Genomic DNA, 11,913 nt, shown 5'->3' on the forward strand with positions numbered 1-11,913 from the left:
ATAATTGATTTCCCTCACCATTTTTGAGCCAATCTCCCAACCTTATGTATTGAAAGTCTTATCTAATGATAATTGGATAGTACAGATTTAACTCATTTAGAAGGATGTGATGATCAAGGCAATGCTTTAATAGAAGGCAGAAATGATATGATGGGATGCCCTCAGATGCTTGATGATGTTATGTACACCTATACTCATGCATGACACGACATTTATGCGTATGTGCATGACATTGTAAATGTTTCAGGATTTACAAAGTGATTTAGACTTACAGGCGGAATTCCTTATTCCATGTTTCATCTATGTCTGTTATGTACTAATTTTTATGCCTTACATACTCAGTACATTATTCGTATTGATGCCCTATTTCCCGGGGCTTGCGTTTCATGCCCGCAGGTGCAGGTAGACAAGTTGACGGTCCCCCTTCTTAGGATCTTTGATCAGTGAGAGTTGGCATGCTCCACTTGATCCGGAGCTGCTTTTGATTTTGGTACGATATGCTTGTATGCATATGTGGGTATGACGGGGCCCAGTCCCGTCCTTGTACAATTGTATATTCTATTAGAGGTCTGTAGACAGTCATGTATAGTTGGGTAGTATGTGGCCTTGTCGGCTTCCAGTTTTGGATATGTAGTTGTTTATAGCGGCCTTCTCGGCTCGCCCTACGTATTTCACGCGTGTATGTATATATATGTCTTTTGAACAGGTTTCCTCACGTATGCTATTCTCGTAGTTCAGCATATGTTATTCATGTTTATATCTTAGACGCATGCTTAAGGATGTTCTACAGGTAGGACTCGGGCACCTGTCGCGACCCATCGGTTTGGGTCGTGACAACCTAAGCTAGACTGAGCGACCTCAATGCCCAGAAAATACTTTAGTCTGCCCAGATCCTTAGTCTGAATGTATTGAAAGAGATGTTACTTCAATTTAGTAATACCATCCTGATCATTGCCGGTAATAACAATATCGTCAACATAGGCCACCAAATAAATATAGAAACTTGAAGCAGAATGCTGATAAAACACAGAGTGATCAACTTCACTACGAGTCATGCCAAACTCATGGATAACTGTGCTGAACTTATCAAACCAAGCTCGAGGAGACTGTTTTAGACCATAAAGTGACCGGTGCAAGTGACATACAAGGCCACGAGACTCCCCCTGAGCAACAAACCGAGGTGGTTGCTCCATATAAACTTCATCCTCAAGGTCACCGTGTAAAAAAATATTCTTAATGTCAGCTGATAGAGAGGCCAATGGCGAACAATAACCATGGATAAAAAAAGGCGGACTGATACTATCTTAGCCATGGGAGAGAAGGTATCACTGTAATCGAGCCCAAATATATGAGTATATCCCTTGGCAACAAGACGGGCCTTAAGTCGATCAACCTTGACATCCGGACCAACCTTGACTGTATACACCCAACGATAACCAACAATAGATTTAACTGAAGGAAGAAAAACGAGCTCCCAAGTACCACTCATATGTAAAGCAGACATCTCGTCAATCATAGCCTGTCACCATGGATGAGACAATGCTTCACCTATAGACTTAGGGAAGGAAACAGAGGAAAAATAAGATATAAAAGTATAATGGGGTGATGACAGACGATGATAACTTAAACCGACATAATGGAGATTAGGATTAAGTGTGGTCCGTATACCTTTCCGAAGTGCAATCGACGTACTAGGAAGAGACAAGTTCGCAGTACGAGCAGGGTCAGGTGCAGGACATGAATCAGTTATGCCTGATGCTGGGAGCAAACAATAATGATAAGTCAAGAGTGGTGTTCCTGTGGCTGGGGATCTGGGAGGAGCCACACTAGACTCCTCAACGGTTGGAATGGGTAAGACTTTTGTGGCGGAAGGTGAAGAAGGAGCTATAGTAAACTCCTCAAAGGTCGGTATAGGTAAGACCTCGGATATATCAAGGTGGTCAGAAGAGGTAAAGAAATGTTTAGACTCAAAAAATGTGACGTCAACTGACATAAGGTACATACGAAGATCAGGTGAGTAACAACTATATCCCTTCTGAACACGAGAATAACCAAGGAAGACACACTTGAGAGCATGAGGAGCTAACTTATCTTTCCTAGGGACTAAGTTATGAACGAAACAAGTCCTCCCAAAAATACGAGGGGGAAGAGAGTTTAAGGGTGACCGGGGAAACAATACTGAATACGAAATCTGATTCTGGATGGGAGATGAAGGCATCTGATTAACTAAATAACAAGTTGTGAGAATTGCATCGCCTCAAAAACGCAACGGAACATGCGATTCAATGAGAAGTGTGCGAGCAGTCTCAATAAGGTGTCTATTCTTTCTCTCTGCAACCCCATTTTGCTGAGAGGTATAAGGATAAGAGATCTGATGAATAATTCCTTGAGAAGTCATAAACTGCTGAAATTGAGAAAAATAAATATTCTAAAGCATTCTCACTGCAAAAAGTGCGAATAGAAACACCAAATTGATTTTAAATTTCAGCACAAAAATTCTGGAATATAGAAAACAACTCATAACGATGTTTCATTAAGAAAAGCCAAGTACATCTTGAATAATCATCAATGAAACTAACAAAATAACGAAATCCTAAGGTTGAATTGACTCTACTAGGACCCCATATATCATAATGAACTAAAGAAAAAACAGACTCTGTATGACTCTCAATACTACGAGGAAAGGAGACTCCGGTATGTTTCCCGAGCTGACAAGACTCACAATCTAATGTAGATAGACTAGACAAACTAGGCACCATCTTCTGAAGCTTGGATAAACTTGGATGTCTTAAACGTCTGTGAATTAGGTCTGAAGGATCTGTAACTAGACATGCCTTGGAGGGATTAAGTGAGTTAAGGTAGTAAAGCCTTTCTGATTCAAGCCCTATGCCAATCGTCTGTCCCGTACTGCAGTCATGCATAATAAATAAATCATCAATAAAATATATACCACAATGGAGGGAACGAGTCAAATGACTAACATATGCAAGACTAAAAGGATATCCAGGGACATAAAGAACGGAATCTAGAGTGACAGAGGGTAGGGGATTAGCTTGTCCAACTCCTTTTGCTTTAGTTTGAAACCCATTGGCTAAAGTAACAGTGGGAAGAGACGACGAATACACAATATTTGACAAAAGTGATTTATTACCAAAGATATGATCAGAAGCGCCTGAGTCCACGACCCATGGTCCAAGAGTACTAAACTGAAAAACACAAACAAAAGAATTACCAGCAACTGAAGTATCAGTCTGAGCAACATAGGCTACTTGTGGAGATGTCTGCTTACTTGCTCGGTACTGAAGGAACTCATTATATTCCCCTTTAGATAAAGAAAATCCATGGTTACCTGTAGTTTCGGTCTGAGCAACATAAGCATTTTTGGGTGGACGAGCATGTAAAGAATAGCACACGTCATGAGTGTGTCCAAGTTTATGACAATAAGAACACTTGGGTCTAGATCTTCCAAACCGACTTCCTCCTCGTCTATTCTCCATAGTTGGAGATGCCTGATTGTCCACTGTCTGGGATGCGAGAATAGATGCATCAAGTGTCTGTGATGAGATCACTGGGTGACTTGGTGCCGCAGCAAGGTGAACTAATCGAGAGAATAATTTATCAACTGTGGGGACATTCAGACTAGCCAAAATCTGATCGCGTACTAAATCAAGATCATTAGGAAGTCCAGCGAGAGTAAGAATTAGAAACATCTTCTATCGCTACTCTTGTTGCTTTTCAACACTAGCAGAAACTGGCATCAACTTCTCAAATTCCTCCATGGCTACCTGTACTTGTCCCAAGTAAGGTGTACGAGGAAATGATATAAACTTTTTATCAACTTAGTGTACGGTTTTGGTCGTACTTAGTGTACGACATAATATATTATTCAACACAATCACAAAAGTACAAATAACTTAGTCTAATCACCTACTCTTGTTAACATCTCTATGTATTGGATAAAATTTAGAGTTTACATGTGGACATCTTTCGATTAAACACGTGGCAATAATAGTGACAGGTTGAAGATGAGTCACACTACTAGAAATTCGATTAAAATCGATGGTGGCCCACCAATCGACTTCAATCGGTCAAAAAATCGACTGAAGTCGGTCGGTTTTTCAAAAATATTTTCTTTTTTAATATATTTTACGGAATCGACTAAATTTTGTCAGTTGTTTTTGGCTCCAAAATGCGGGAAACTAGTTTTACATCCCGAAAAATTTATTTTTCAAAAAACTAACCAACTTTGATCGGTTTATTATTTCAAAATAAATTAAAATTAATACTATAAAATCGACCGAAATCTGTCGGTCATTTTAAAAAACCAACCGATTTCGGTCGGTAATATACTTTTTAACAAAACTGACCGATATCGACTCGATAATTTTCGAGCGAAAATGTAATTAAAGAGTATAAATAAAATAAACATGAGCATATTACTTGAAAGTGGACTCATGGGCATATTGCATTAACACATTAACTGTGATCCATTCCAAAACAGGACAAATATTGTAGAATGAAATTCAAAAAACTTGTACTAAATAAAAGAAAAAAATTTAGACAAAAAATATGGCATCTTCTCGATTGTAGAGTCTTGACCTTCCTCCTAATTGACACTAGGTTCCCAAAAGTATAAACTATCCAAACATATTAAAGCCATTGCACGATATACATACTTGGAATCCTTGGCTTGATCATCTAATGTAACGAATTACTGCAGTTTAGGGTTATAGATAGAAAGTCCATGACGATATTGTCCTTGAAAAATAATTTCACCATTTTCATTGCAATACAAAAGTGTTCTCTCTTGTATAAAACTTTTGCAAATAGACGGCAAGTTGCAGATTTTCATTAACCATTTCCAACCATCTTGTTCCATAATCCATATGTCCAATATTTCTTTATCGTGAAGTGTGCCTCCGTATAAACGAAGACAACCTTTCAAATTAGTCAAACGAAAGTAGTCGTTCTGACCAACCAAATCTGGTTTCGAAAGTCTTTTCGCTTCATCTGACTTGGCGTCAAAATATATGATTGCAGAATTTCGGTGTACATATTGGTTGATTCTCGTAGTTATAGACCAAAATACAATAAAACGAGTTATAGATCAATATAACCTTGTAGTCTTGAACCGAGAATCATAACACAAACCACAAGCATACGGACGTTGTGTGTCGTTGTGGTTCAAATATGGACATGCAAAAGTTTGATATTCTCTAGTCGATGGATTCCATAAAACAAACCTTTTGTAAGCATTATGATTCTTTAAAAGAACCAAACCATTACATGAGCAGAAAACTTGATCAAATCTGAATCTTTTTAGAGGAAACCTTTGCTTTTCTGTTACAATTAATTGGAGTTCCTAAATCTCTAAACTCCAAATGGCCAGTAAATTTTTGTGACAGAAGCTTTTTGCGACCCAACGCTTTAGATTGCTCATAGTGAGTTTTCTTGAATTCATCGTCGCAGATTATAGCATTCCATGACTTTAAAACAGATTTAAAACGTAACAAAAATTTAACAAAGGAAGCCAAGTAAAAATGAGAAATGCAATATCAGTTGGAAGAAATGAGGTATCGTTTTTCAAGGCTCTCCTCTTTTGTACTTTCTTCTTTGGAATCATGATTTTCAAAGCAGGGTAAAGGCTTTCTATTAGACTATATTAGGGTTTATTTAGAAGAAAGAAAATAGGTTTTAAGACTTTAGTCTTTGTGAGGAAAAGGGATTCTTTTAAATAATTATCTCATAATATTCGCTTACAATGTTCAGATTCACTTGACTTATTTTTCGAATTACCTTAATTTTTACCTTTAAAGTGTTCAAATAATGTAAAAGAATTTTACAATATCAATGTATGCCATAGAAGTTTCCTAGACGTGATATGTCCCAATTCAAGAAAATAAATTGGTGACTTAATTAAATAAGGAAATCCATGAATTAACAATTGAACTAGATTGAAAGAGTGCTCATAGAAGATTACAAAATCTAATTAAGCCTTAATTTTCGCCAAGATTTTAGTGGATTCCAACAGTAAAGTTGATCTAGAAATTAAATCTGTCATTTTGATCAAAATTAGATTCTTAGCAGGTCTAGAGAAAAATAAATTAGAACGGAAGGACGAATTTGACCTTAATTAGCGTGAGAAAGGTGGAATAAAGTGGGAATGGGGATAAAAAAATAACTGTTATTAATTATTTTTCGATATTCGTGTTGCGCACACTTGTACTAATCGACACTAACTTACAAAAAACCATGAATGGATGATAATTTGTAGTACAAATAAGCTTTATCGATGGAATCAATTCCTTGGGAGGTAAGCCAAGTTATTGAGATATCCTATTAAATTCATTTTTATTTTATTTAGGATAAAAATTACTCAACAATTGCCTTTAAACTCAAAAAATAAAAAGCACATATTTAATATACCATATCATATTAAAATTCTATTTTTTAATAATAAAATTCATTTGACACATGACCCAAGTACACATCTAACCCACCAACATGAATTTGGGTTTACTATCAATATATTAATGTGAAGAACTCTCTGGATTCAAACTACTAACACGATTACGACTACTATTTCTTGACTTTTGGCCAATGGTCCATGTTAAGCAGTCATCATATTAATCAATATAGAGTGTGTTTGGTACGAAGAAAAATGTTTTCATGCAAAATATTTTTTCTTATTTGATTGGTGAGTAAAATTTTTTTTTTTTCGGAAAATATTTTTTAGTGTTTGGTTAGAGAGTAAAAATTCACACAAATCCAAAGGAATTAATGTGTTGCTTTACTTTTTTACGCAAAAAAATGTTGAAATTTGTGCTCCATAACTAAAAAAAAAAACTCTTTTTTTTTTGGTTGAAAAAGAAAGTACTATTTCTACAACATGAAAATAAAGTACTCATTTTTGTTGAAATAAAAGAAAATAATTTTTCTACTTGGTTGAAAAATATGATGACCCGAATGATCATCTTTAAATTAATAATTATTTCTATGTTCTAAAACCTCAAATAGCACCATTCAGTTTTTCTCGACTTGCGTGTACAGTCTGTAAATTTTTCGGAAAGTTTTTATGTGAAAAATTGATTAAAATGTGAAATAGTACTTCAAAACTCATTTGAGTTGACTTCGGTCAACGTTTTGAGCAAACAGACCCGGGTCAGTATTTTGACAGTTTCGGTAGGTCCGTATCGTGACTTGGGCGTATGGCCGAAATTTAAATTGGAGGTCCCTAGCTTGAGTTATCACCATTTATTGAAAATTTGAAGTTTGAAAGGCTAAAGATTTCCAAAGTTTGACCACGGATTTGACATTATTGATATTGGGGTCAGAACCCGATTCTGAAAATTAAAATAGTTCTGTTATGTCATTTATGACTTGTGCGCCAAATTTGAAGTCATTCCGGATTCGTTTAATACGTTTCGGCACGAATTTTGTAAATTGAAAAATTTGAAACTCAAAAGTTCGAATCGAGGTGTGAATTGTAAATTCGACGTTGTTTGACGTGTTTTGAGACCCTGAGTAAGCACGTATTATGTTACAGGACTTGTTGGTATATTCGGACGGGGTCCACAGAAGCGTGAAGTCCGTCGTAGAAGCAAAAAAGGGGAAGTGGCAGCCTCGTCGCAGAAGCGAGCCAGCCCGCAGAAGCGACCACGATCTCCGCAAAAGCGAGCTCGCAGATGTGACACTTGTGAGCCCGGGCAGAACCCATAAAATCGAGGGTTAGCCATTTTTACTCATTTTTGAGTTTCGAGTCTCGGATTTGGGCGATTTCAAAGGGGGTTTTCACGACTTCGACTTGGGTAAGTGTTCTAGACCCGAAAGTGATTATATTTCATAAATTCATGCTTATATTCATCGTTTATTTCGAATTTAGATGGAAGAAAATTGTAATTTTTTAAAACTTTCGAAAAACGAAACTTAAGATTTGAAGGTCCATTTGACATCGAAATTTGATAATTTTTGTATGATTGGACTCGTCTATGAATGGGTATTCGGATTTTGTGAGTTTTTCTGAGATTCGAGACATGGGCCCCACTGTAAATTTTTGAGATAAATATCAGATTTTAATTGAGAAAATTAGTAATTTCATATGGAATTAATTCCTACGATTCGTGTTGAGTATATTGAATTGTTTGTGATTAGATTTGAAGGTTTCAGACACTAATTCGTGAGGCAAAGGTTTATTGAAATCTTGAATTTGGTAAGTATCGTGGTTAACCTTGACTTGAGGGAATAGAACCCTTAAATTATTTGTTAAGTGAATTTTATGTGTAATGACGTATAGGCGAGGTGACGAGTGCCTATTCGTCGTCAAATTGATTGTTTGCATAATTATCTGAAAATCCTAAATTATTTTAAATCATGAATTAATTATTATATTAATTATTTCTCTCATATTCTTTGTTCAATATTATGTCTTGAATTCATGCTATAATTGCTATATGCTTATTTGAATTATGTGTCTTAATTACTGCTTGACATTTAGTATATTAAATATTAAATTGTCTATTTTCTCCATGATTTTCACAATCAGTTGCTACTTGTTATTACTTATTTTCCTAAATAAACCATAATTATTGTATGCCTTGTTGCCTAATAAATTCTTATTAATGTGGTATTTATTGGAGTATTTTTATATTTAAGAGTGGTTAAATTATATTGTTGGAGTGGGTTACACGCCGCAACAAAGTTAATTTAAGTTTATATTGTTGGAGCGAGTTGCACGCCGCAACAAAATTATTGAAAGTTTATATTGTTGGAGCGGGTTGTACGCCGCAACGGAATTTAATTGAAAGATTATATTATTGGATCGGGTTGCATGCCGCAACGAATTTTATTTTAAGTTTATATTGTTGGCGTGGGTTGCACGCCGCAACGGAAATTAATTGAGGGATTATGACTGCTGAATTGACTTCAATAATTGATATGATTTACCGGTTTTACTTCTTTTCCTGTTATTATTATTATTATTATTATTATTATTATTATTATTATTATTATTATTATTATTATTATTATTATTATTATTATTATTATTATTATTATTATTATTATTATTATTATTATTATTATTATTATTATTATTATTATTATTATTATTATTATTATTATTATTATTATTATTATTATTATTATTACGGAAAAGGTCCAAATATGCCCTTATACTATACGAAATTGAGCACATTTGCCTTTCATTAATACTTTAGCTCAAATATGCCCTTACCGTCACATAGTTGGTCCATATATGCCCTTAGAGTTACACAGTTGGCCCATATATGCCTTTTTCGAAACGGAATCCATCCAAACTAATTAGATCTTTCGTTAATTGTATTAAAGTATAAGTATATTACAAATACTATTTTCTTTTTATTAGTACTTTTTTTTCTTTACCTTTCTCTTTTCTTTTTTCTTTTTTCTTTTCTTCTCTTTTTTTTTTCCTTTTTCTTTCTCCCTTATCCGATTTCCTCCATTAATGATGTCTTCTCCATTTTCGTCACCAATTTCACTTAACAAAACTCATGAATTTCAATTACTAAGAAAATTCTCCCATAAGAATATTTTTATAGATCATATGTTTGTCAATTTTTTTAAATTTTTATTGAACATATATTTAGTTCTAAAAAATTTAACAAAGTAAGATTGAAATAATATTTATGTAACCAAAAATTCGAAAATCCAACAAAATCGAACAATCCAAATCGATATAATTGGTTTGGTTTAATTTTGATAAAAGTCGAACCAACCCGTTCCATGTACACCCCTAATCTACATAGTTAATAAAAAAATAGAAAATGTCCAGCTGAAAAAAGACTAACAACTCAAATTTATAACACTACAACTTGAACTCTAGGTTTTTAATCATTAAATTATCTTTCTGGAAATAATTTAAATATTTTGGTCTTTTGAGTATTGTTAAAGGTTGAGACGTTTTTATTATTTTAAAGTTTAAACCATAATTTTTGGAATAATTTAATTTCGTTTATTTAGAGGGCCAGTGAAATTGGAACTTGATTACCTTATGGGAGAATTTTTGTAGTAATTGGAATTCATGAGTTTTGTCAAGTGAAATTGGTGACGAAAATGGAGAAAGCATCAGTAATGGAGGAAACGGATAAGGAAGAAAGAAAATGGGGGGAAAAAAAAGAAAAAAGAAGAAAGAAAAGAGAAAGGTAAAGAAAAAAAGTTCTGATAAAAAGGAAATAGTGTTTGTAATACACTTTAATACAATTAAAGAAAGTGATAATTAGTTTGGGTGAATTCCGTTTCGAAAAGGACATATATGGGCCAACTGTATAACTCTAAGGGCATATATGGACCAACTATGTGACGGTAAGGGCATATTTGAGCTAAAGTATTAACGAAGGGCAAATATACTCAATTTCGTATAGTATAAGGGCATATTTGAACCTTATTATTATTATTATTATTATTATTATTATTATTATTATTATTATTATTATTATTATTATTGCGTACATGTTAATGTAGGTGACCTGCATTAGCCTCGTCACTACTTCGTCGAGGTTAGGCTCGGCACTTACAGAGTACATGGGGTCGGTTGTACTCATACTACACTCTGCAATTCTTGTACAGATACCGGAGTTGGTGCCAATGGCATACCGTAGATTTGCTCGAATTCAGTTATTAAAGGAGACTTGAGGTATAGCTGCACAACGTTTGCAGCTCTAAAGTCTCCTTCTATTTTATCTTGGCTGTGTGCTTTCTTTCAGACAACTTTATTTTGTTTAAACCCTTTATTTGTATTATTGTAGTAGCTCGTGCACTTGTGATACCAGATTCGGGGATGTATTTTGATGATTCGGTAGTTATGATTTTTTGCACTTTATTTTAGTAATTGACTTCCGTTTAATTTAATTGGTTTAAAAATAGTTAAGATTATTCTAACGTTGGCTTGCCTAGCAAGTGAAATGTTAGGCGCCATCACGGTCCCGAAGGTGGAAATTTCGGGTCGTAACAACAAAGAGTTTTGGAAAATATTTTCCCTTCTCTTGATAGGGAAAATATTTTCCTCCAATTGAAGAAAAATGAGTTCATGAGGAAAATATTTTCCAAAACATTTAAGCCAACCAAATATGGGAAACTTCCTTCGTACAAAACACACCCATATTTATGTTAACTTTTGGCCAATGGTCCATTTGAATACTCCTACAATATATATATATATATATATATATATATATATATATATATATATATATATATGTGTGTGTGTGTGTGTGTAATCACAGACGAAAATCACATGCATCAGCATTCTTTTTGAATTTTTCAGAAAAATTGCATCTTATTTTGAGTAGTCTTGTGAACCAAAAATATCTAAGAAAGTACTCGAGAAAAATGTATTCTAGAGAACTTTTCTTCCATGAAATTTCTTTGAATAAAAATTAAAGCAACAAAGTCTTTCATTGGCGGAAACAAATATGAGAAAATATACAAGAAACACACATAAAAACCATACACATAACTAGAAAACCCCAATTCAAACACAGACAAGCAAAAAAACCCTACCTTCGAAGAAAATTACAACAATATCTCGTTGGGTATTTGAAACTATTTCATCTTCTACACTTAAAAAGACAGAAAAACTAAATTGGATTTTACCTCGTGGTTGTCTCTTGATTGGGCTGTTGAGGCTTTTACTCAAGGTTTGAACGAACGAAGTTCGATGGTTTCATGGCGGTTGAAGCATAACCTGATCGAGTACCCAACTATTACTTAGGCCGACGTGTATAATCGGTATCAATCGAAAATTAGAGTCAAAGACGATCAGTTGGGTTCTGGACCCCCTGTTAGAAGGGACATCAAACGAGAACAAGTGCCGATCATGGACCGGTACCGACCATATAGTGGAGACCATAGGGTGAATGGATAGAAACGTAACCCCGG

General features: G+C 34.5%; 1 protein-coding gene across 1 annotated transcript; it reads right to left on the minus strand.

Moving 5' to 3' along the window:
- Positions 1-920: 920 nt before the first annotated feature.
- Positions 921-3,710, minus strand: LOC138898359 (uncharacterized). Its single transcript, XM_070184418.1, has 4 exons — positions 2,723-3,710; positions 1,634-1,758; positions 1,330-1,519; positions 921-1,243 (listed from the first exon to the last, which is right to left on the minus strand). The coding sequence occupies exons 1-4, from the start codon at positions 3,708-3,710 to the stop codon at positions 921-923; spliced, it is 1,626 nt and encodes a 541-aa protein (XP_070040519.1).
- Between the last annotated feature and the right edge of the window lie 8,203 nt (positions 3,711-11,913).

This window comes from Nicotiana tomentosiformis, chromosome 9 (genome assembly GCF_000390325.3).
Source record: "Nicotiana tomentosiformis chromosome 9, ASM39032v3, whole genome shotgun sequence".
Classification (NCBI taxonomy): domain Eukaryota; kingdom Viridiplantae; phylum Streptophyta; class Magnoliopsida; order Solanales; family Solanaceae; genus Nicotiana; species Nicotiana tomentosiformis.